Source organism: Urtica dioica, chromosome 3 (assembly GCF_054948205.1).
Source record: "Urtica dioica subsp. dioica isolate 48M chromosome 3, U.dioica_male_clone48M_v1_H2, whole genome shotgun sequence".
NCBI lineage: Eukaryota > Viridiplantae > Streptophyta > Magnoliopsida > Rosales > Urticaceae > Urtica > Urtica dioica.
Window position 1 is genome coordinate 44,097,810 of NC_142758.1, and position 27,359 is coordinate 44,125,168.

Genomic DNA, 27,359 nt, shown 5'->3' on the forward strand with positions numbered 1-27,359 from the left:
TTGACGTCGCAATTGCCAACTTTGAATGTCTAACCTAATAATATACAAAGAGCATTTTGATGTTTAGTAATCTTGTTCAGCTAATAATGACATAGTCAAAAATACATAAGTAGCATTTTGGTTTATAACTCCTATTTCTCCTAAGACTTTGTACATACAAAGGCAAGAAAAATCCTTATGTAACTAACTTATTACTACCTAAACTATCAGTGCTAGGTATCCTGTATGTACGTATAAGTAACCACCGTATAAATTCTCGCCCTCTCGAAAAGAAAAAAAAGAAATTCCCGCGTCTTCAAAGTTAGTCTTGTATATTTCCTCTCTCCATGTCCCGTCAAACCTTCGCCAGAAAATCGAGTTTCATAAAGTGTGAAGTCGAAGCCGTGATCGTATTTCTGTTTTATTACGTTTTATTTATCTCTCGCCGCAGCATCGAGCGCCTGCGCTTCCCACACGAAGTCTCTGCCAGAGGCAGAGCATTTCTCGTGGACCCTGGTAATGAGCAACGATGTACCCGTCTTTGCAACCCTCATTGTTGATCCTCGCTTCGTTCTCATACCGAACCCGTAACCCGTTCTTCTTCATCTCAGCGATCCATATTCCCATCGCCACGTCCTCTAGCTTGAACATCTGCGTCGACAAAAAAGGGAAGTAAGTTTTTTTTATCATTCCTATTGGCCAGAATGGTTCTATTGTTCATTACAAGTAAAGCTGCGAAAAAATGTCAACTTTAACCGGAAAGATATTCAGCAGAGGTTGACCTTGATTTTTTTGCTCAAAATTAATCGTTTGGTTAAAAAACGGTTATAAGAACCGGTTCTTACCTTCAAACTGCCTTCTTTATACATTTTCACGACAGACTTTGCGATGTCTTGGGATATAACATAGCCCGGGCCGTGTGCCCAAGGTGGGTACTTATCTTCGCGCCATTCCTTAATTAAGATCATAAATCATAGTTAAAAACAATGTGTTATCAACACCGGAGAATGATAAATATCGCAGACTATCGCATGGTTTTACCTCGGGGCTGATAAACCATTTGCTGTTGGGATCTCGATGAGGCTGTGATTCCGAATTAATGAGCCCGTAAAGAAGCCCGTGATTTGCGTTGATTCTCTTTAGAGAATCCAAGACTTCGTCCACACGGACAAATGCATCGTCATCGGTCTTCATGACGAATTTCGCAGAAACGACCTCAGTCTGCATTGAAAAAGAGGACACTAAATTAAAACACCAACAACGTTGTATATCCCTTCTTTCGAGGCAAAATATAACAAAGGTTTTTTTTTTTTTTACCCCAAAGATACAGATCGCTAGAGTTTTCCACGTGATGAGGTTGTAGTAATCAACAAAAGGCATCAACTGAACATCTCCGTAAGTTTTGGCCTCGTTCCACAGCTCCTCGTTCACGATTTTGTTCTTGTGCTGTGAGACACATACACACAACATAACTCCATAAATTTGTTTTCTTTTTCGTAACTTTTATTTTGGCCTTGTTCGATACAGAATGGAGGATATGAACACAGCTTACCAGACCGACGAAAAAACGAACTGCGACTTTCCCTGATCGAATGGCCGGATATTGCATCCATGTTCTTCGAACGGCCATTCTTCGCTTGAAATTGTTCGCAGTTGAGAAAACACCGATGACAAGATCGAGCGGTCTCCGCGAGGCCAGAGCCGGTGATTTGAGCGTTTCCAAATCACTAATGTGCTCTGAATCTTCTGATGTGGGCAAACCGCTGGCTAGGACGGAAATCAAATTCAGGTCTCCCGAAACTTTTACTTCACTGACAAGCCACGGCTCCAATGCCTGTAAGAAACAAAATACCACCCCAAATCCGTTAAAAGTTTCATGATTGGGCAAACAAATTACTAATTTTTTAGGACTCACCTCACGGTAAGAAAATGATGTTATGTGCTTCCCGTCAACAGTCATTTGGATTCCATCTGATCCCACTCTAAGGGTCGCAACAAATGGATATCCTTGCTTGAACGGGAAATATGGTCTGGGAATCGACCCATCTTGCACCAACGAGGAACGTCTCGAAGAATTCGAAGGGACAAGCTGAACATCAGCGCCCACGATCTTGTTGCACTTGTCTAATTCGTCCACTGGAAAATATGTACCAATGTCTAACTAAATGATGTTGCACATGTAATCTAAGAATGCGTAAATGAAAAGATCTAAATGAGAAGAAAAGATCATCAATCTTTAGTATGCCATAAAGATCGATGATCATCAATCCTATCAGCATATTACTAGACATATACGGCAGCTAAATGCTAATATCTACCTTGATCATCTTTTTCGGAATCCGGGGAGGGACAACGTTCTTCACCACCCCAATCACGAGCAATGGTCCATGTATTTTGGACAATAACAGGGTCTTCGGTTAACTTATCGCCGTGAAGCCTGACATTGTAATGCAAGATAATCGGCGGATCGGGCTCCCCGGGAAGCGGTTCGCCTCTCAGGTCGATCCGAAACTCGCCAAGAATGCCGTTCGGTGTTCCGATAAGCGTAACCGAAGAGCCTTGAGTCAGGCCACAAGGGATCTGCAGCTTATACCCGTCGCTCTCGAGCTCCGCGCCGTTCGTTCTCCTCAGAAAATAAGGGCATTGTTTCTCCTTCGGCTTCCCCGTCGACGAACCTTCACCGGAGGCAATAACCGAAGCCATGAGGTTGTTCCAAACACCGACGGCTTCAGTGATGGCCTCGACGCCGTTCGGTAGAGCTTGGGCGTGGTTAATCAGGCTCTTCAAGTGATCCCACGTGAGCAAAGATCGCTCCTCTTCGCCGGAGATGTTTCTCTGCGCGAAGAGACCGGCAACGATGAGCTCGGTCGGTATCGCCTTAGCGGCCGCGGTGACCTGTGGGCTCTTCGCCGATGGCGGAGAAAAGGCTTTTAACCACTTGAGAGGGTCCGAGTCGTTTGTTTGAATTCTCGGGAGCGGACTTGTCGGGTAACTTTGCCCGATCGGGTCTTTCACTGTGGCGTATCTCAGAACCAGAAGCGTAAACAGCGACGCGACCATAACGCCGCCGTACCATCTCTTCATCCTTGTAGTCAGTTTAGGCATCAAATAGTTTGATGCCTTGTATACTAAGAGCTCTAGTTTATTGGAATATTTGCAAGCTCCAACGAAAATCTACCACAATTATCGATCCCGAAGCATCTATATTCTGCTCGGAAAGCGTCTACTTTGAAGTCGCATTACGTGCCTGAAAGATATAGGCATTAAGACTGGAAAAGATGTCTTATATACCTATATATCAGATACTCAATACATGAAACAGAGTTCAAAGTTGCTGCTAGTGACTTGTGGGTTTTGACAGATCACAATTAAAATGTGGCATATTGATTAAGATGTTGATACAAAGTTAAGGTCAATGTCATGTCTTCAAGCTAAACTCCATAATTGGTCCTAACAAACTCACATTTTTTTTTCCCAAAGCAAACACACAATTTATGAAAACTAGTCTATCTAAGGAAAGCATTTCGTGTACATAACATAGCCATGGATGTTTCATTTTCAAGAATTTGGAAAATTCAACCAACCACTCTTAAACAGATTTCATTATATAATCTTGCAATGCAAGAGCACGCATAAATTAAACAATTTTTTTTTCTATTATTTTTATTATCTAGAAATCAATACCTAGCACCTCTTTATCATTAATTCAATCAAATCAACACCCCAAAAAAATTCTGTTTTTCACAGATAATTGCATCTTTACTGATGGAGTAAAATGTAAGTTGTAATCTATTTATTAATCAATACATACACTAAACTAATGGGCCAATCAGAAGGCAGCAACTACTACTTAACAAATACATAATAACGAAAAAAAAATATACAATATATAATACATACACAAATACAGTTAGTACCTAACTAAGGGAAACTCTACTATTGATCTCGTGATATATATATATATATATATATATATATATATATATATATATATATATATATACCTGAAAAAACACGGTTTCACTCAAAATTCTAGATTTGAAAAGTAGACTCAATTACTCGTACCCAAAGGTTTTTACCAAAAGGTTGAACAGCCATTTCCACACAAAAAATTATGTTGACCTGTTCAACGCAAACTTTCTCAGTGGAATAAAATGAACAGAAATGCCCTTGGAAAATAAGACTAGAAAGAATAAAAAAAAAAATAGAGGCATCCAAGTACATTCCGCAAAATAATCGCCGAGATTATGAATCAAACTGAATGATTATATAACTAAGATCATCGTCGTGCCACTCGTACAGTAATGAAAATACACTGAAGTTTAAGAATCCACTTTCACACTCGTTTTCTCAGAAAACCAAACAGGAACGTACAAAAAAAAAACAAAAAAATCAAATCATTTTCAGGGATGAAGAACAGCAGATCCAAAAGCAAAGGCACAAAATAGTAATGCAAAGTGACGATTTTTATTTACCTGTAACAGAATATTCCTGAGAATGACAAAGCGAAACGGTAGAGAAGAAATTGGGCGAGAAAAATACTCTCTACATAATCCCAGAACTCCGTTTTCTTACTCTTCGAGAGCAAGCGACACGGTAGAGAAAAAGAAGAAAGGAGGGAGAGAGAGAAATCGTTTGTTTTGTGTTACTTTGTCGGATTTGATGTGGTCGTTTTAAAGTCTTCGGTTTCTTTGCTTTGCTTGTTTTAATTATTACTTAAAACAACACTGTTGTAAAATTTAACAATACAATGGATGAATTAAATAAATTAAAAAATTTGAGATGCCGTTTTTTAATTTTATGTATATATTTGCTGTCAAATCGTAAAGGGGTAAGCCAATAAACGACCGCCAGATTGCGACTTTGTATTCTTTTAATACAGTGAATTTTTTATATGCGGAATAAGTTCTTTTAAAACTTTGTGTTAATATTATTATTTGATTCCGTGGTGGTTCTAATATCACGACGTGTTGTGTCACAGACAAATGGAAATCGGCAATAATATAACGCGAAGTTGGCAGTAACTTTTATTAAAGTCGGTTATCTTTTTTAATTGCATTTGATAGTAGTAAATTTCGTTTTCCAGTTTTTTAAAATTTATTTACCGTTTTAATATTTATTTGACTTAATTTTTTTTGTTGTTCGCCGTCTTATTCTAAAAATGTAGAATTTTTAAAACCTTTAATTTATTTAACTTATCATTCAATTTAATTTTAAAAATGTTGAACTTCCAAAATAAAAAATAAAAAAAGATTATTCTAAATTAAAGTTGTCAATTTTTATCATTCAATCAAAAACTTGTCAACACAAAACAACTTCAAAAATCACCATTTAACTAGTCACCAATATCATTATGACAAACAGAAATACAAATGTCTATGAATTTCTGTTAAAAATTTAAGCAAATTTCCCAGATAATTTCCCATTTCAAAATGTTAATTTACCATTACCTTAGACATTTTAGGGTCTATAGTCTATGGAATTGATATATGCTTTTCAAACAATTTTATGATCAAAATATTTTTAAAACTAACAATTTGGTAATATCTTAGTTTCTTTTGTATGAAATATTAATAATTTAATGGAATCAAATACCTAACTAACTTACAAATATTTACGAACTTAAGTAATCGGGGCAATGCCAGTAGCTCAACAATCTCCCTCTTTTTAAAAAATATGCAAAGTTTTACTTTATTTAAAAAGTAATTCACCAAGCCGAAGCTAATTAAATTAATTGAATAGTTAATTTAATTAACTTCGACTTGATTGACTATTATCTTGATAAAATGAAATTTTTGCTAGAATCTTAAAAAATTTAGAGAATTTACTAGTTGCAACAAATTTTTCTAAATAATTGCTATTAAATTTTAAAAACAATAAATGAAATCTTACTCTAAAAATATATTAACATGTTGTTAGTATTTTTTTAAACCAATATCACCCAGATTTTTCATAATAATTCTTGGACTTTTACTCTGAAAAAAGTTTACAAAAACATGGTCTAGAGTTTGCTGGTTAAAACCTTTTTGAATTTTATTATAATATCTGAAGATTCTAAACAAAAAAAATTAACCATAAAAAATAAATTAAAATTATTTTATTTAAAAAAATTTAAAATTCTCTTGTAAATAAAAATCCTTAACTTTTTATAAAGAAAGTTTTTAATTTAAATTTTGTATATATAATATAGAAAATAAAATATTATTTCATTTAGTGTATTTTGGAGAATTCAAATTATTTTTGTAAAAACATAAACAAAAAAGGTGGCATTTGAAATATAACATATTTTTAGGCGAGTCATATGTCATTAAACTGAAAAGATATATCTGATATTTCTAAATTTAGGATATAAATCACGCATTTCGATTAAACTGAATGGATATTGTTGATATTTTTTTTTTTTTTTTGTCTTTTTTTTTTGCTTTTGGAAAGACATTATTTACTTTTATGAGCCTGATTTGTAGACTGGTATTATTTCTGTGAGCCGCCGGTAAATAAATACGTGGAAAAGTATAAGTTGCCACAATTGACGATTATACCCTTACGCGGCTGAAGTGTTGTCAGTTGTCTCGTACTGGTGGTTAAAGTCTTAAAGACAGATGAAACGCAACTTTCAAAAATGGGATTACAAAGCAAGCAAAGAGCAGAAGACAATAAATAAATATCATTCATTTTGCAAAAAATAAAAAATAAAAACTAAAAATCATAACCGTAAACTGGAAATATATAAATAATCATTCTGATATACCAAATTCGAAGGAACTTTGGACTTTGAGTTGTGAGATGAATATGACGGACAAACTACCTTTTTTTTTTTCTTTTTCTTTTTTTGAGAAAGGGTAAAAACGAAATAAATTAATTTAGTATAATAACTTTGATGGTGAATAGGTTGACAATATGATTAGGGATGTCCAAAGGTGATGTTATGAAAGTTAATATATGTTTGGCATTATTAATTTTGTTGTAAACATGGTTTTATTTGTTACAAGCATGCTTCACGTTGTTGCAGAATAATTAATATATTTTAGTTTGGAGGAAAAAATATATAAAGATATGTTCGGAAATATTAAAATTTGAAAAAAAAAATGTATTTAAAGCTTTTTGAATACATTTTTTATTTTTTTTTAGATAAATAAAAAAAATCGGTACGAATAAACTCTATTTCTGTTTAGAGTCCAATTTATTTCTTAAAAACAAGTTTTTCAAAAAAAAAAAAAAAACAATGAGCAGAGGTCATATTTCTATTATATATATATAGTTCGATTAATTTTCTAGAAAAAAAAAAAAAAGTTTGTTGTTTTATTTACATTCCATTTTTTTTAAAGGGGCAACGCTCAACCTGCGTATCGGACGGTATCAGCACAACCGTATCCGGCGACGTAGATTTTCGACTGAAGATGGAAGGAAAATTTCCGAGGCTACTGGGACGGCATTTCGTGCTATTGGAACTCCGATTTCCGTTGTCCGAATTAGTGCTTAACGAAAATAAAAGCTTCCGTCAGCTGAATCAGTCATTAATGGCAGATGAGATATTGGCCGTTGGATTTTACATCCAACGGCCCATATTAAAAAAAAAAAAAAAATCTCTGCAGGAATCCAGCGTTCCGTCGTCTGCCGTGGATCCCCAACTTCGCTTCCGTCGATCCACGGAAATCAAGTTGCCTCTTCCGTGCCACACGGAACTCGGATTTCCATCAGGTCATCTAGCAGTCTCGGAAGCCCGTCCTTCCGGGTCTGTGCCGTCCGAATGCGCAGGATGACAACGCTATGCCCCCAACTCGAACACGTCATTTATCATGCAAACATAAGTGCACTTATTCAAGAAATAAATTACATGAAAAAATATAATTTCTTTATATTATGACCTAATAGTGATTCTGTTGCTTGGATATATTATTGAAAATATTAGTTAGCTTCAAAGGACGTTGGACAATGTGACTCTACTAAATCATTAAAATTAGACAATGATCTGTTAAGCATTTGTATGCTTTTTAAGAAATTCAGGATTCAAATACTGTTTTGTTAGTTAATAAAATACTTCTTTATTCCGTCGTCTAATAAATTTTCTCAAATTTAATACATATCTTGTTAATTATGAGAAAATAATACATAAATGCTAAAATGTCATATATTTATGATTAAAAAAAAAAAAAAAAAAAGGTCGAAATAGCTCTCCATCGTCACAAATCATCTTGCCTTTGGTTGTACTAATAACGCTTTGAATAATTTTATTCATAAAGTTTTTTTTATACAAGTCCTAAAGTTTCATCTGGCCATCTTCTTTCATATGATATATTTATCTACATGTAAGTATTACTATTCTTTGTTTTGTTGAGTTCTGAATTGTGTTAATGAATAGTTTGAATTTTTACAAATCATAAAAAAAAATACAATTTATTTTTTTCCTCATCAAAACCTTATTGCACATTTTAAGTTATTTTATAAATACACTCTCACGCAGGTCCAATTTAATTTTAATAAATTATACGTAGAGTACAAGTTTTTTTTTTCATACAGCACACTCACGCCCTATACCATATTATACATACACATGCATTACTAAAATCTCTGAATCCCAAATATAAATCCAGCTTGTCAATAAATATAATTATAAGTGTCGGTCATGGCCTAAAACCCACAGATAGGCAATGGCCCATAAGTTTGGTAATTGGACCTTACACTCAACGCTCTTGTCAGACACCATATTTATTTTACACCATTGCATAGGGTCAGAGAGCTTCTACTTCGTACAGACGTCGTGTGATTTATCAAGAATAATAAATAAATAAAAATTGCATTAATAATGCATGAGATGAGATGAGATATCTAAGTTGATATCGTTAAAATCAATTCATTTTTTTTATGTCTCCGACAAAAATATGCTTGCATTTCGCCGCGCAATAGTAATAAAACAATTGTTACTCGGCTCGAGATGGTCAACTGCGGAGATTTATCAAGGAATTGCAAATCTGTTTGATAATTAATCATGAGTTTTTGTTGACACGCGATTATAGAAATGGACTTTAGCGACGCTCTTTTTTTTTAATGACATTTCAGTGATTTCACAATTTTTTAATGACATTTCAGTGATTTCACAAAAAAAAAAAAAAAAAAAAAAAAAAAAAAAAAAATTGTTGTCATTAGTTAAATTTGGATAAACGAATTTATTTTATAATGAAATTGACGAATTACAGAGCAGCACGTAGGTATTTTTTTTTAAGCACTATTAATAGTTATTTACGGCATAATAATGAAGCGCCGTTATATTACAGCTACATTAGCTAATATTTTTATTCACATTTCCATCGACAAATATTTTTATTAAAATCATTTGCAACTAACCCTTTCGAATGTTATATGGGCTTTTGATAGAATTTAATATATTTGCCAAACTGATTAAGAGGACAATTTGTAAGTACGACAAAATTAGTCTCTGTGTGCATGCATGCAGTTTTATTAATTTCACAATGCAATTAAGTCTCTCGTGGTCATCACACTAATGACTAATTGTCAACTATAGCCTTGGCGATATATAGCTAGTTTCTTAGCCGATTATTATACGCAAAGTTAATCATATACGATGCAATATCTTCAACAAATAATTAACTAACTAAACCATCAAAATTAGAAAATTTGCTAATTGACCAATTTTTTTTATAAATTTTATGTAAATAATTAATTCGGTGACGTGACATCTTATATATTTGGTCAATTTTAGAGTATTTATAGAATATTTACGACAATTTCATCTTGTAAATAAATTTTTGTGATAATTTATATATTAAAAAGTTATAAAAAAATTGGTTAAATACTAAAATTTATCGTTTTACGTGGCTATATATATCTACTAGCCCCACCCAAGCTTGTTTAGGCCAAGTGATAACACCACTTTCCTCCCAGGGAGAGGACGCAGGATCAAATCCCGACGGACACAATACCCACATTTAGTTATTTCTGATGTGTGTTTGTGTGATTCTAAAAATAGATATTTATATTTGTCCGCTTTCCATATTTGTAAATATATTTTCTTGTATCATTGGCTACTTTTAAAGTCCTCTCTAAAATATATATATATATATATACTAGCCCCTATATTCAATCAACAGTTAATTTTGTTAGGCTCTGAAATTTAGATAACAATAAATGAAATCATCTTTCCCATTGATGTGTGATTTGCTTGCCCACAATTGACCCAAATAGAAAACCATGGAGGTCAATCTACATAGGCAATAAAATAATTAGTGAATAAATACGAGCATGGTCTTGTGAGGATAACAGTTGACAAGTGATATTAATGAGGCAATTTAGGGGTTAACTAGGACTGCCCTGTGCTGTATTTAGGCCAATCCCGGTCTGTCTTAATTATTATCCGTAAGTGTACAGGAAATGAGTTATCATCCATATTGGTTATTAGACGCGGTTATTATGGGGCTATTTATTTCAGGAAGTTAAGTTCACCTACTTATTTTCATGAACCAGAAGTTTTTTTTTTTAATGTCAAGATCGATTGAATGCATATGTATTAAGCACACCTCATTATTATGTCTATACATTGCTAGAGCAATAATATTTAAAGTGTAGAATATTTCTCTCTGGGACAAAAATAATAATAAACTTACAACACAAAGTTTCAAAATTCTCTCGGGAAATTCTATAAGTACCTCATTTGATTGCTTAAATGCCTCGAATTTTATAATATTCCATAAGTATATCATTTATTTTATTTTCTAAATATTATGCCGATATTTTCCATGAAAACTGCAAACTACTAATAAAAATCTACATAAAATTATAAACGATAAATAAAAATAAGTCTAATAAATCCGTATTAATGCGAGATTACGAGATCATACGAATGTTTCTTTTGCACTAAGTTAAACAATGTCAGAAGTAAATTCGGCCAGAGAGATAAGTAAAAGACATTTCTTTACAAGTTCATTACCGCTAAAAAGTAAAAGACACTAGGTGACATGTGTTCTCTTTGTATCTTTCAAAATCGTTAGAAAAAAGACGTTAAATATTTCTACTAATCAAGTTGTGAGCTTGATATTAAATATCCAATATATTAGTTGTTTATATTAGTGGGGCTAATTGTGGGTTAGAATCTTTTTGAGGATGTTTGTTAAAGAAAGTAGACACACATTTATAAATTAAATAAAACTTCAATAATTTAAAAAGCCTTATGTCAAAATAAGTCTTCGCTAATGTCAAAATAATCGTTTTATTAGGATCTTGGGATTGGTTCCAAATTTATTTAAATGGAAGTTTCGAATTATGAATTTTCAAAAACAATATTGTGAGGAGGAAAAATAGACATTTATTTCATTTATGATATATGTGAATAATACCTTAAGTAGACTTGAGAGTCGGTGTATCCAAATTTCTTGCTAAATATGTAATACGTGCTAAATACGTAGACGCTTATTATTCAGTGTTTTAGGAATTCAAAAGGAACATTGTCTTTCTTTCTCTCATCTAAGAGAAAAGGAACAATTGAGGAAGATAACCATAGTCTCGTCACTCAATACGACATATCTCTAAAATCCAAACACTTTGATATGGATATCATTTGTCATAGATTTATGGTGGTTAATAAATCTAACAAGGTGTTTCCAAAACGATGGAGAAGAATAAATTGGCCATCTTCAAAGTTGAATTCTTTGATCTCGATCTATATGTAATATTTAATTTGTTATCTTGGAGAATTTATCGCTACTGGTGGTCTCGTCAAATATCCCATTTTTTTGTGATGGTGGGCTTTATGCATATTTATGTTTTTCTCATAAGAATGTCTTTTAAAAATCTATAAATTTAGAAATAAATTTGAAACGGGGTATGTCTTTACCGCTTAAAAAATAGGACAACCACATTCTAATCTGATTTAATAAGAATATCTGCTGGAAGATTTCTATATCTAAATGGGCTTTTAGTTAAATTGAGTACCCTTAAAGGAACATTGTCGTCCGTTTTCCAAGAAAATTTTGGCAGAAATTTCACAAATATCCTATTTAAATATGATAATCTTTTTAAATATACACAGTATTAAGATATTCCCACACGTGTATCATTGTTTTTGGCTTCCAAATGATTTTACAATTATTTTAAATAAGATTGGCCACAATTTAGAAAAAAGTAAAATAAAATTTAAATAACTAAATAAAATATAACGATAACAACAAGAATTTATAAAATAGCGTTTCCCTAGAATAACAATAATAAATAATATAATTTTAAAACACTTTTAAAATAAGATAGACCGGGTAATTTTTAAGTAAATCCTATCAGGACGCGTCCAATTTTTTATTTATTATTTTTTTATTTATTATTTTTTTTTAGGGAGACACGTCCAAATTTGTAGGCAGCCGAGATAACTGAAATTGCTTCAGGTAGCTTTTTTCGTATTTTATTGCGAAAGTAACATGTTTAAAGCTTTATTGAAAAATAGCTTTTTTTTTTTTTTTTAGTTGTAACACATTCATATTTCTTGATCTTTACAATTTAGAAAAAAAAACCTCGTATACTGTTTTAGACTATTTAAGTTTATTTACTATTAACAATTAAATTTAGAAGGAAAATGTATACCGTCACAAAAACATCTATTTTTTTAAAAAGTTTTGAGATGGAAGCTATTTTTGAATCGTTACAATTTAAACGTGTTATTTTTGTAATTTTTCCATAAAGGTGCTATTTTTTAGAGAGCTACACAAATTCATTATTTTGAGAGAGAGAGAGAGAGAGAGAGAGAGAGAGAGAGAGAGAGAGAGAGAGAGAGAGAGAGAGAGACTCAAAATAGAAAACAAGTTTTTTTAAAAATGAAAAGATAAAATAAAAGATGGTTAACAATTTGAAAGATACTATTTTCGTAATAAAAAATTTAGACACCTTATTTACCGATAAATGAAAATGAATCTCGCTGAATACCATCCGTGAACGCTGCCAATATATCAAAAATAAAAACCTTTGTCTCGAGACGCCGGGTCAAGTTATCAATTTTGAAAAATCCATGATTAGTTTCGGTAAGAATGTTAAGCAATGCGCTAGCGAGAACGTATCCAGAATCTTTGGTATCCGCATCACCAATACTACTCATGAGAGATATTTAGAACAGGATTCGAGGATGAAAGGGCTTTTTTCTCTATGGCTGATATGTGTCGTTCCGCGATAAAAAAAATTATTTCCTTACTAAAAAATAGGGTGTAGTGATAAGCAAAGATCGAACCCACAAGGACCTAGATTAATTAAATAAATAACTAATTTAATGAAAATAACTATAGTACAAGTAATCGGGTTTTTTGGAAATTATAAATTAACTAAGAATATCAAATAGAAAAAGGCACGGTTGACAGATCATTTGCACCACGTGACAATTATTTCAAATCTCAGCTTCAACAAAGTTTTCAGATATAAATATGCAATTAACATCCACAGAAAATCGACACACGCGGTCAATAATCTCCGCAATCATTTAATAATAGTTAATCATGATGTTGCGCCGATAAAAAAACCCTAATTGCTAAACAACCTAGTGAACATACGCCCTAGATATAATCTAACAACAACAGTATAATTTGAAAGAGAGATGAACGAAACAATGAAGATTCAGCACGTGTGATCCTATCAATTTCGGTTTCTACTCTTTGCTAGAATTACATAAACTCTCACAAGAATCGTAACCCTAGATGTACTCAAATTATTAAAACTCATAACAATTACGGATTAAGAATTTCAATAAAGCGGTGAATACAAATATTTCTACATAGATGATCAAGCCAAATAAAAGCATAAATATTCATGAACGGTGATAAAATAGAAGAATAAAAACAATCACAAATAGTAGAAAATCAAATGAAATTTAAGCCAATTTCATTATTTCATGTCACGGGTTTGAAATCACCCTAGACCGTTTAAAATCTATATAGACATTATATATATATATATATATATATATATATATATATATATATATATATATATATAAAGTAGAAGAAGGAACTCTACTCACTGTGTTTTGTTTTTTTTTTAGAAACACTCTTTTTAAGAAAAAATATGAGATTAGCTAAACACAAGTAGTGTTCATTCGTACCGATTTTTTTTATCAGAAAGATAAAAATATCTGTAAAAAACTTTAAATACATTTTTTTCAAACCTAAATATTTCTAAATATGTTTCTATATATTTTTTTTCATCAAGACTAAAATATATTAATTATTCCGCCGTAATGCGCCCACTTGTAATTAAATAAAAACAATGAAAAGAGAGAAAAAAAAATTCGCTCCCGTCTGTTCCGCTGATTTTCTTCTTCTGAATTGCGGCTCCTCTTTTGTGCGACTGTATCCAGTGTCCCCCTCCCCCAAGTGCGGCTCGGTCTTTTATTCCTTCTTGTGTTGATTTTGTGCGTGCATGACAAGTGGTCAACCTATTAGCTTCTTCAATCCTAAGGCCAGGGCCGGCCTAATACATATTGAGGCCTTAGGCGAGAACACAAAATTAGGCCTTCTTAAAAAGAGTATCAAAGAAACGATGATACATTTAAAAAAAATTATAATATTCAGCTATAATTATTATTTTATGTTCTCACGGTTCATAAAGGAAAAAAATAAGACACAAATAAAAAAATATAATTTAACTAACCACAGCTCTCTAAGAAAAAAAAACCCAAAAAATTAAACTTTTAAGAAAATAAAATATAAAACATGATTTTTCTTTTGTTTCGCCAAATTTGTGGAAAAATCACAGCTCTCTTTCTTTTCCAAGCTTTTGGAAAATTTCAATTCCCTACTTTTTTTTTTTTTTTTTCTTCAGTGGCACACACAAGCAAGGTTACCAAAAAAAAAATATGACCTTTGAGATATGCTAAGGCCAAAGCTTATTTTCTCTTTTTCTTGTGTATTGAATTAGGAGAGCTTGAGACGTAAATGATCTTGATGTGGATTCCACGTAGGATTCACATTTTGAATCCTTTTGCCCTTTTGTACGTGAAGAGAACTTCATATCATGATTCAATTACAAATAAGATTGATCCTATTATTCCTTTCTGCATTTTTTCCTGTTCAGCAAATCCTTTAATTCCACGTCAATTCTCCGTAATTATTCTTAACTGCACAAAAATCGTTAAAACACAAAAGTATTAATACGAGCGCAATTTAAGAATTTGAGACGCAAATAAATAGTGGAAAATGATTATAAAATGTTAAGAAATAATGTACTTATTAATGGCCACAAATGAAGTTATCATTAAAGTGGTGATTCAAACTATTCCTAATTATGTTATGAATTGTTTCAAGTTTCCTAAATGCTTGATCAACGACATTCACAAGATTGTGGCCAATATTTGGTGGAGAAGCGAGGAAGGAAAACACAAAACCAATTGGAGTATGTGGGAAAAACTCAGTGCCCAAAAAGATAAATAGGGCATGGGTTTTCAAAACTTGGAATTGTTCAACAATGCGCTCTTTGTGAAGACCGCCAATCGGGTCCTTCGTTTACCCTCTACCTCTTTGGCGTTCAGTCAAAGAAAGCTATTTCCCCAACTCTTACATACTATCAGCCCTTTTGCCTGATATGCCTCAAGCCTTTGATGTGGTCTCGTTTGGGGTCGTAAAGCGGTTGCTCAAGGCTCTAGATGGCGCGTCAGTTCCAAGGAGGCCATTGATACTCGAGTCAATATGTGAATTCCTCGTCCCCGCGAGTTTACTCTTCGAGATCGATCCCGTATCCACTTTGGAACTATGGTAGCAAACTTCAAACCTTCAAAGAGAGAAATGAATGAGTACACCCTCTTTCGTGGCATGCTATTTGAGGATGATGTTTGTGATATCTTTAAAATTCCTTGGAATTCCCTTAACGCCAAACCACGAACTTTCTTGGCACTTCACGAAAGATGGGGAGCGCTTAAAAGTGCTTACCTTATCCTTTGCGAGTCTCATTACTCGAATGGCCCTCGAATCCTAGTATCACAATCTCGTGGTGGATTGAATTGTGAAAGTTTTGTATCTCTATGAAGATCTGCGTTTTCCTTTGAAAACTTTGTAAGGAATATATTCTCACCTCGGACACTTTTAGCTTCAAGAGCCATAGCTTCTAATTCTATGCGTCGCTTCTAAAAGTCATTTTTGTAGTAGTGCATCGAGACTGGGAATTCGCATTCCATGCGATCCGGGCCCGTCATGGTAGTATGTAGTGCTTATTGTGATATTCTGTATGCAAGTGCACATATTCGCTCAAGTAATATAATCGTAAGTACGAATCGATCGCACGAGGACTTTGCTTAACCGAATAATTAAAATAACCAACAACGAATTGAACTCAAGTACAACGAAGAAGATTATTATCTAAAATGGCAGAAAATAAATAAAACACAAAATAAACAATGGGTGAACGAATATGAGGAAGGCAAGGGCAACGGCTTCACTAAACTCTCATATGGTCGGGATTCTTAGAACTACGAATGATTTCTCGGTTCTCTCTCTTCACTAATCACACTAATGTAATTTTATCGACAAATTTCTCTCGAGCATCTAATAACCTATGTCAATACCGGATTTTTGTCTCTCGACCTCAAACCTTAAAAATTCGACAAGTATTACAAACAAAAGCGTTTACACGATTTTATAGCAGTCTAGCTACCTCTAGCATATGATTTTAGTACATTCATCTAATTCTTATGCATGATCAACCTAATATTTCTCAAGCATCATGTTAATCCTAAAAATCATGAATGAGATTGTGACTCTCACACAAGAATTAAGCATGAAATTAAATAAAGCGATAGAGAAGAAAAAATATGAAAAATACTTCAATTGAATAAACATGAATCCACAACTATATTCAAGCAAGCTAAGTAATCACCCTCTCGGGGTTTAGTTTATGGCGACAAGAGTAATAGAAAAGCAAAATAAATAAAACCAAACCATAAAAACCAAATTAAAACAATAAAACATAAACGGGAGTTCCAAGTAATAGAGATAGAAGGAAAAACGTTGAATTCGTGGTTGTCAATCGCAATAAACGGTGATCTTCTTCTCCGATTGTCTCTCTTCTCCCAACTAGCCAAACACGCTATGAAAACCTAAAATAAAACCTAAATCATGTATATGAGCACTCTAATTTAAATGTATAGTGTTTTGGTATATTTACGGACCGTTATGGGCCGTTAGATATGATCTTACAGTTGAAAATACATAATAATCGAGAAATAAGCAATGCAGCCTGACGGTATCGCGCGGCGCGCCAAGGTCCCTGCACGGTGCACCATTTCAAGTTCTGCGCGGAACGCGCTAGCTGCTCGGTCTTCGGCATGCACGCCTACGCGGCACACCAGGTTAATTTTCTTGAGTTCTTGATTCGTTTGGCCTTCGTTTGATGTGCAGTTGGTCCTAAAACGTCCAGATTTGCTCAAATGTCCACCTAAACTCTAAAGTGACTCTAAAACTTGAAATTTACTCACAAACACATTAAAAACTAATAAAATCATTCAAGACGCGTAGCATTTAAACACATATAAACACTCTCATTAGTGCTGTAAATCATCAGGTTGGTGGCAACTCCTATAGGAGTCGTAGAACATAGATATTTTGGGCCTTTTCATCTCTGTGAGAAAACGTTCTCCCCCCTCTATATTTCAATGCTTTCTCCATGTTAGTTTGACAATCTTGGAATTGTTGTAACAATTGAATTCATGGTGAATGGGTTGGGGCTTTTGCGGACACATTGAATGCCCGTTCTGCACCTCCTGGAGGAGCATCGTATCTAGGGGCGGACCCAGGTGCAAGCTTCAGGTGGCCTGGGCCCCCCCTAAGCCCCAATTTTCGGGCTTAAAAAAATTATTATTTTTTTTTTCAGCCTAAATTTATATTTGGCCCCCCCTCTCCTCAAAGTCTGGATCCGCCACTGATCGTATCCACAACATATCTAATCCTGTACTCAAGTCCTCTTCAGCGATAATCTCCCCCTCCAAAAAAAAAATGTCCTTAGCATCGATGCAGCTTTCTCTCTCTAGATCTTTGCAAGTATGGGATCAGAGGCATCTTCAGATCCTCATCGAGTACGATTTTCTCCACTTTCATGATTCCCAAAAACCGTAGCTTGAGCCCCCTTGCTGCGACAGAGGTGTAGGTTATTCTACGGGACATGAGGATGGCCACAGACCAAGGGTTTTCTTCTCTCTTCCAATCATATTACAAGACAACAGTCACTCTCATCCGCACCAAGAGAGCTTCCTACACCAAAGTAGTTGCTGAAATTTTAATACTTATCTATGATTTTCTCAATTTTGAGGTTTCGTTTCTTCCTCGCGGTTGTAACACTATTGTCCATAAGCTAGCGAAATAGTCTTTACATTTCATTGAAGCCGTGGTGTAGAATGACTGTTTCCACCTGATATTAATGTTGTGGACCTGGTCTTTGGACTATTGTTTTTTAAAAAAATCAGTCAATAGTTAAAAAAAAACACACACACACACACAAAACAAACTCATGAACTAAACTCTATTGCTCTAAAATCAGTTAACACAAAACACAAACTCTAGACAAACTTTGTTGCTCTTTAGAGGTGCATCGTAACAGTGTAAATACTTAATAAAAAGTTATATCATAAATTAATTATTAAGTATGAAAGAATAACTTTCTAATTCAAATATATAAGATTTTTTTACGTTTTTGGGATGATTGAATCTAAATCATTAGGAATATAGCGGTGAGGCTTTTATGTTGCGCCTATAGAATCTTTGAAATGTTTTATCTTAAAAAAACAGACTTGAATCCTAATTGATCAGATAATATTCATATGCTAGAGCAAGACCTAATTGAAAAGGAATGGTGGGGTCCGGTGAAATAAAAATGTGATTTCACTATATTCTTGACCAAGAACTATTCAATCGTCAACTTTGCCTACTTATTTTTCCACACAAAAGTATATGATAGTTTTATTTATTTGAAGGAACTTTTCTGGTTCTATCATTTTAAACCATACACACACATATATACATACACACATATTTACATTTATATATATATATATATATATATATATATATATATTCATTCTAAAATCCACATAATAAATAATAAAAGAGACAACTTATTATTGGTCGATTTCTTTGCTCCTACATATATATATATATATATATATATATATATATATATATATATATATATATATATATGTAATGTTATACCAAAGATTAACTTATTGTTTACCGCTATCGTACTGTAACTTCAATTTTACTGATTTATCGCTTACTTTTTGCGGTATACCGTGGTAATTGTCAAATGTTTACCACTTATTATATAAATAAATTGATTAGTATAAATAAAATATGAGGTATCTGCAAAATTTGCGAATTTTTTTGCGGTATTTGATAAATTATTTGCAGAATTGTTTGTGATATTACGGTATTTGTGGAATATTTTGTGGAATTTGCAGAAAATGAAGATATTGGGAAATATACTCGAAACTCTACGGAGGTATTGAGCGATATTCACTCCACCATATACGTACCTAATTAGTTTCCTAATAATCTGCTATCAGTTTGTATATCACGCTAATTTGTTAGTAGCGTTTATTATGTTTCCTATTATTTTGTGTAATCTGTTGTACATATATGCCTATATATATTCAAGGCTGAATCAATAATAAACATAGCAATCAATTCCATATTCGTGTGTTATTTATTTTTACATGGTATCAGAGCAGAAATATCAGTCTCTTCTTTCCCTTTTTCTGCTGCACATCTCTGCGCATATGCTTTATCATCATAATTGATTCTTCACGGTCATTCATATAAATGCATATCTCATTACTTTTATTATCAGTAATTGCATTCATTATTACTCATATTCTCATATCAGTATCACACATTCATATCATATCAGCGAAATTTGTCTTTAATATAGTCAAATATTTTTGTGCATTTATAGTCAACTAAGTGCTATTCCTGATATCATCTTCATATCAGTGCTATTCCTCATATATTTTTTTTTGGTTACTCAAAATTTGTCCAGAAAGAAATATATTCTTATTAGTTCATCACACGTTTTTTTTACTCAGTCTAATATCTACGTTTTTTTCTCAGTCATCCAATATGTCTAGCGAAATCAACACTACTGACATAAACATGTCCAGTGAAACCACCGCCGCTGAGCCATCTGTGAATCAATCCAATATGTATGCGATTCACCACTCCGACAGTCCGTCCACTGTCCTCGTCACGCTCATCCTCACTGGCGATAATTACGGTTCATGAAGCCGAGCTGTCACCATGGCACTGCGGGCCAAAAGCAAATTCAGCTTCGTCGATGGCTCTTCGTCCAAGCCGACCGATGCGAACGCCGCTGTCAATTGGGGACGCTGCAACGACCTTGTGAGCAGCTGGATCTTCAACTCCGTCTCTCCCGAGATACGACCTAGCATCCTCTACGCTGAGACGGCTAGTCAGATTTGGGTCGATCTTAAGGAGAGATTCTCGCAGTCAAATGCTCCTAAGATCTATGAACTCAAGCACTCCATTTCTGTGCTCAAGCAAGACGGTATGACCGTTTCTCTTTATTTTACTCAACTCAAATCCCTATGGGATGAACTGTCTAGTATTGTCTCGATGCCTCCGTGCATTTGTGGTAACGCGAAATGGCTAGTCGATCAACAAAATCAAGATAGGGCCATGGAGTTTCTACAAGGCCTCACTGATAACTACTCGGCGGTTCGGAGCCAAATCCTACTGATGGAGCCTTTTCCGTCCGTCCAGCGCATCTACAGTCTTGTGCGCCAAGAAGAGAAACAGCAGAAAATCAACCTTCGCTCCACCGTCTCCGTCGACTCTGCTGCCCTCCATGCCGCCAAGCAACCCGCTCCATACAACCGCCCACATGGAAAGCGCCAAAGGCCGTTTTGTGATCACTGCAACCGACATGGCCACACTCAAGCGACATGCTACCAGCTCCATGGCTTCCCCGACAAAAATCAGCAGCGAAGCAGCTCGGGACCGCCTGCAACGCACTTGAGACCACCGCCCGGAAGCTCCGTACAACCTGCAACCTCTTTCACAGCCGACCAATACAACCGTTTGCTGTCACTTTTGGCCAAAGAATCTTCCAACAGCGACTCGGCACATTTAGCAGGTACATCGCTTTCGTGTACATCTCCTTGCTGGATTATTGACACTGGTGCATCTAATCATATATGTACATCTTTATCACTATTTTCCTCTTATGCTTCTATAAGTAAAAATATTTATGTACAATTACCTGATGGTTCGTACTCATCGGTGACTCACATCGGTACCGTCAAGTGTACATCGTCACTTATTCTCAAGGATGTGTTCTTTATTCCATCCTTCAAATTCAACTTATTGTCAATCTCACAAATAACACGTCAACTCAATTGTGATGTGACATTTTCTTCCACATCGTGTTTATTTCAGGACCGTGCGAAGAGCACGACGATTGGTCGGGGTAACGTGCAACAAGGGCTCTACTACTTGGATGTCTCTCATTTCATAAATTCCGTTTTTTCATTTCAGCACTCCAATAAATTTGATCTTTGGCACTCACGCCTTGGACACCCTTATCATTCTCGATTTCATTTCCTCGTTAAGCATTTTCCCAATATTGTTGCTAATAAGAATTTTATTTGCGATGTTTGCCCTCAAGCAAAACAATCGCGCAATTCATTTCCATTAAGTGTTACTCGTTCTTCGAAATGTTTTGAATTATTACATGTCGACATTTGGGGACCTTTTTCGGTTTGTTCTAAAAATGGGTCACGTTTCTTTCTCACCATCGTAGATGACTATTCACGTTGTACTTGGGTGTACCTGTTAAAACAAAAATCGCAAACTTTTGATATGTTCATCCATTTTACAAATCAAATACAACGTCAATTTCAATCCTCCGTTTCCCAAATCAATACAGGCAATGGAGGAATTTTCATTCCACAAATTCAAACCATTCGATCTGATAATGGTACTGAATTTCTCTCCAATAAATTTCAACATTGGTTTCACACTCAAGGGATCGTTCACCAACGAAGTTGCATCTACACTCCTCAACAAAACGGGGTTGTGGAGCGCAAACATCGTCACCTTCTTGAAGTCGCTCGCGCATTACGCTTCCAAGCACACCTTCCCTTATCCTTTTGGGGCGAGTGTGTTCTCACCGCTGCCTATCTCATCAATAAAATACCGACTCCGCTGCTCAATTATAAAACTCCACATGAACTTCTCGTTGGGAAAGTCCCATCTTACTCTTCGCTCCGTGTTTTTGGTTGCTTATGTTTCGCCAAAAACATGCATATTCAACATAAGTTTGATGCTCGTGCCAAACCATATATCTTTATTGGCTATCCATACGGCCAGAAAGGCTATCGTATTTATGACCCATCTACTCATCAAATCTATGTTTCACGAGATGTTACTTTTCATGAATCTACATTTCCATACCGTGATATCTCGGCAAACTACCCTTCCACCGATCTCAACATCACTCACATCGATGATAACGATGATTCATTACCAATTTCTCAATCGGACCCGAGCTCATCTGAATTACCTTCCGTTGCGACCAGCGATGAACTTATTGATTCCTCAATCATTAATTCATCGACTCAAGCTTTGTGCCCGTCAAATCGGTATGATCACCCTCATCGTGTTCGTCAACCCCCACCACACCTACGTGATTATGTTTGTAATGTCACTTCTGCATCATCTACTCAATTTCCTCTTCAAGATTACATGTCATTTGGTCACTTGAGTTCCTCCCATCGTGCCTTCGTTACGAATATTCTTCTTCCCTCCGAACCTCAAACTTACTCTCAAGCGGTTAAATCTCCTGCATGGCGTGACGCCATGACCGCTGAACTTCGCGCTCTCCACACCAACAACACGTGGACACTATGTTCTTTACCATCCGGACAGACCGCAATTGGATGTAAATGGGTATTTAAACTCAAATTTAATCCCGATGGTTCTATTGAACGTCACAAAGCTCGTTTATGTGCCAAGGGATATACTCAAGTCGAAGGTATTGATTATCATGATACTTTTGCTCCAGTTGCCAAATTAGTCACTGTTCGCGTTCTTCTCTCTATTGCCTCAATCCAAAATTGGCATCTCCATCAACTTGATGTTAATAATGCCTTCCTACAAGGCGATTTGGATGAAGAAGTCTTCATGAAACTACCACCTGGTCTTTCTCATACAGGTGACACTCGAGTGTGTAAGATGCATAAATCTCTTTATGGTCTAAAACAAGCATCTCGTCAGTGGTTCTCCAAACTTTCATCTACCCTAATTTCTCGAGGTTTTCGTCAATCAACTTCTGATTATAGTCTTTTTACCTATATTCGTGGCACAATATCTGTATTCGTTCTTGTGTATGTTGACGACATAATTGTCACAGGAAACAACGATGTTTTTGTAAACAAAACGAAAAACCTCTTAGCTTCTTCCTTTTCAATTAAGGACCTTGGTCGTCTCCGGTATTTCCTTGGCATCGAAGTTTCTCGTTCCAAAAAGGGTATATTTCTATGTCAACGAAAATATACACTTGATATTCTCACTGACTCCGGGCTGATTGGTTCGCGTCCCTCTTTATTCCCGATGGAACAAAACCTCAAACTTCGCCCCACTGATGGAACTCCCCTTCCAGACCCATCCATCTTCCGTCGCCTCATTGGTCGTCTCTTATACCTGACCGTCACTCGTCCGGACATTCAATTTGCTGTCAATACACTCAGTCAATTTATGCAACAACCCCACTCTGTTCATCTTGATGCGGCACACCGCGTGCTTCGCTACTTAAAAGGTACTATAGGCCATGGAATTCTCCTCCCTGCCTCTAGTAACCTCTCTCTTGTCGGGTATTCTGATTCTGATTGGGCGGGATGTCCTAATACTCGCCGTTCCACAACAGGATACCTCACAATGCTCGGCTCAAGCCCTGTTTCTTGGAAGACCAAGAAACAACCAACGGTTTCACGTTCTTCTGCTGAGGCCGAGTATCGTGCTCTTGCTGCCCTTACATCTGAACTTCAGTGGCTTCACTCTCTCATGTCGGAACTTGGCTTTCCCCAAACTCAACCCATCACTGTTCATTGCGACAACAAAGCTGCAATTCACATTTCTGAGAATCCCGTGTTTCATGAACGTACGAAACACATTGAAATTGATTGCCATTTTGTTCGTGAGAAGATATTATCTGGACTTATTTCGCCATCTTATTTACGTTCTTTCGATCAACTTGCTGACATCTTCACCAAGCCACTTGGTGCCCAGACACTACACCGTCTACTACACAAGTTGGGCGTCTTCGATATCTCTCCACCAGCTCCACCTTGAGGGGGGGTATTGAGCGATATTCACTCCACCATATACGTACCTAATTAGTTTCCTAATAATCTGCTATCAGTTTGTATATCACGCTAATTTGTTAGTAGCGTTTATTATGTTTCCTATTATTTTGTGTAATCTGTTGTACATATATGCCTATATATATTCAAGGCTGAATCAATAATAAACATAGCAATCAATTCCATATTCGTGTGTTATTTATTTTTACAGGAGGGCTTGCAAAATCCGCGCGGGATCCCCGGGATTTGAAACCTGGCTCATACAAAGAGAAGTGATTTTTTTTTTCCCTTCTTGAAATGATGGACCATACCAAAGATCAATGGGAAACATGCAAAAAATTAAAGTAAAAACAATCTAATGCACTTGCAGAATCAATGACTCGTCGATTGACAGTATGCAAAAATGCTATAATTCTTATTACATTTTGAATATTATAAAATAAATGTTACGTGCAAATAGTATGCAAATTATCCAAAATTTCAATCCGTTTTTGTTTTTATTTTTGTAGAGTTCTTCAAGCTATTTAGAGTGTTCTCTATTCTTCAATGCCGAAATATATTATTTAATTAAATATATATACGTGTAGTCACAGAAAGTTTTTTTTTTTTTTTTTAACGAAAAATACTTTTCTCTAAATCATTCTTAACTCGAAGTGTAATACGAACCGTATATCTCCAACTCCAATACTAATGTTAGGCTCAAAATCAACTGTTTAAATGCATTGAATTATCAAGTATCTGATCACCGCATCCCCGTCTTACAAACTTTAAAAAACTAACATAAAAAAACGAAACCAATTGACACAATATCCCGAAATAATAAAATGAAACGCTATGTTTAGAAAGTAGGGAATTCAATCTTGGAACCACAGCCTTTTCCTCTTGGGAAAACCGGGCACTCGACGAGATCCGATCCGGATTTTTCGACACACAAATAAACTTGGTAGAGTTGGCTGTTCCCGGAATCATCGACGTTGCACTCGATCCACGGCGTGAAACCGATTCCATCTTGAATGGCTTTTTTGATGTCCTCAATGCTGTAAGAATCTCCATTTGGTAGAATTCCTACACAAATTAAAATAAAATATTTAAATTCACTTTATATATATATATATATATATATATATATATATATATATTATTCCTACATAAAATTACATCTAAAAAAATTGTCACACAAATCTATACCCAATTATTATTATTATTATTTTTTAATGCAATTATTATTGTCACATTATTGTAAGGATGCAGAATATATTAAATGCGGGGTATGCAGATCTAAAAAATTATGATGATGATGATGATTATTATTATTATTACAAAATAATTGTTTTTATAAAATTCTCAGGGAAAATTAATGTCATACGCAGGTACGTTATTTATATATGTCAAGAATCATAAAATTCCATCTCAAAGCAATGACAGCAATATAAGAATATTATGTTCGCAGAAAATATTAGATGCATGGGCCACGGGGGTGCACTGCCGAAGCTAGAAATGTTTATTTAGGGGGGTTAATTCAAATATAAATTCTTAGGAGGGGCTAAAATATAAATAGTTTTAGAAAAGTACAAAATATTAGGAAATTTTTTTAAAAAAATCATACTTGAGGGGGGTCTTAAACCCCCCTCAATCTACGTCTCTGTGCGGGTGAGTAGATCTCGAAAATTATTATTATTATAACAAAAAAAAGATTATACTAAATTTTACCTGCAGTTTTGAGGCTTCCGAGGAGATTAGATTTGGATTTGAGGCCAAGAGCGGTTTGGAAATAAGAGTGTTGGTCGAGCACGGACTCGGAGCAAGTCCCGTGCTTTTCCCACTCGTGTTCCCAGAATTGCATGCCCGTCCCGCTAGGGCAAGCTAGAGTTGGCCAATTCTTCTGCATGTTGCTCTTAAGATCCGAAACCTACCCGGCCCCGCAAAAAGAAAAAAAGTTAGAATAAAAAAAATAATTACTTATATTCAATAAATTGATCATCTAATAAGTACATAAGGAAAGAGGACATGAAGGGAATGTGACACTAGAACCCAAAGAGTCTGTTGAAGCTAAAGTGAATGTGTAAGCCTTTCGTTTGAAAATATGTAACTGAAAATATTGTAAAGCCATATGGAACTTTAGGATTTTTTTTTCTAAGAATTTTTTTTAACCCCTATGTAACCGGATAAAATATGATATTATATTACAACATATCCGAGAATGGATTCGTATAATTTTTTTTATACACTTGTTATAATTATATTTAACTAAACTAAAAATAAATTTAAAATACACAGACCTAGGTAAAACAATTTTGAAATTCGATAAAATTTTAGTAACGATGTATCGACAAGAAATAAAATTTTACCGCGGATTGATCAAAGGGATTACTGGAATCGCAGTTCGAAGGATAAGTTCCATCGGCGTAGTTGGGCCACAGACCGTGGATACCAAAATCCGCTGCCGGCTTTCCTGTTGTTGGAAAGCAACAACCTTTTTTGGAGTCACAGAACGAACCCGGCCACTATAGTTATAAAAAGAAAAAAATTAAAATCCGTTAATAAAATTCTATTAACAAGAAAAAAAAAATAATGAAATGATTGGGAGACAATATTTTTTTTCTGCTAACCTGTTGGACAAAATAGAAGAAATCGAAATCCTGCGAAACGGCGAGGACCGAGAGATGGCCTAGCACTACGAGGCTGATCAAAGTAACTGAGAAAGATGAACTCATTTTCATTTCTTTTCTTTGTCCTAATAAACTCTGTGCTATTTTTCTGATGGTTTGTGAAAAGGTTCAATAAGTGGGATGAATTTATAGGCAAAGTAGAAAGTTTGATGGACAAACTTTTAAGTGTATCATAACAGAATATGCCTTTATTTTGTCCGAAATTTTATGATTGATGTGTCCGATCTTCTTCTTTATTTTCAAATTTTTTTTCCCTTCGTGTTCATACTGATATTTTACTTCATTTACACACGTTATGTCGTTATTTAGTTATCTTTATTTTCCATTTATGTTTCCCACTTCCCTATCTCATTTACGTCTCCATATTATAA

At 34.8% G+C, this 27,359-nt stretch overlaps 3 protein-coding genes across 4 annotated transcripts; 1 reads left to right on the forward strand and 2 right to left on the reverse strand.

The window, feature by feature from the left end:
- GALT1 (galactosyltransferase1) lies at positions 1 to 4,644 on the reverse strand. Of its 2 annotated transcripts, none has more exons than XM_089609509.1 (8): positions 4,455 to 4,644; positions 2,298 to 3,226; positions 1,895 to 2,115; positions 1,532 to 1,813; positions 1,297 to 1,425; positions 1,021 to 1,200; positions 825 to 932; positions 1 to 630 (listed from the first exon to the last, which is right to left on the reverse strand). In XM_089609509.1, exons 2-8 carry the CDS (start codon positions 3,082 to 3,084, stop codon positions 415 to 417), a joined length of 1,923 nt encoding a protein of 640 aa, XP_089465635.1. In that variant the 5' UTR covers positions 3,085 to 3,226; positions 4,455 to 4,644; the 3' UTR covers positions 1 to 414. The 2 variants fall into 2 exon arrangements, with proteins under 2 accessions (XP_089465635.1, XP_089465634.1); XM_089609508.1 differs by having other exon boundaries at positions 2,298 to 3,261.
- Positions 4,645 to 20,237: 15,593 nt separating this feature from the next.
- On the forward strand, positions 20,238 to 20,976 carry LOC149403018 (uncharacterized). The gene is made up of 2 exons (XM_089608604.1): positions 20,238 to 20,860; positions 20,913 to 20,976. Exons 1-2 carry the CDS (start codon positions 20,238 to 20,240, stop codon positions 20,974 to 20,976), a joined length of 687 nt encoding a protein of 228 aa, XP_089464730.1.
- Positions 20,977 to 25,029: 4,053 nt separating this feature from the next.
- LOC149403019 (ribonuclease 1-like) lies at positions 25,030 to 27,115 on the reverse strand. The gene is made up of 4 exons (XM_089609174.1): positions 26,929 to 27,115; positions 26,668 to 26,823; positions 26,030 to 26,228; positions 25,030 to 25,384 (listed from the first exon to the last, which is right to left on the reverse strand). The coding sequence occupies exons 1-4, from the start codon at positions 27,037 to 27,039 to the stop codon at positions 25,158 to 25,160; spliced, it is 693 nt and encodes a 230-aa protein (XP_089465300.1). The 5' UTR covers positions 27,040 to 27,115; the 3' UTR covers positions 25,030 to 25,157.
- Positions 27,116 to 27,359: the final 244 nt, after the last annotated feature.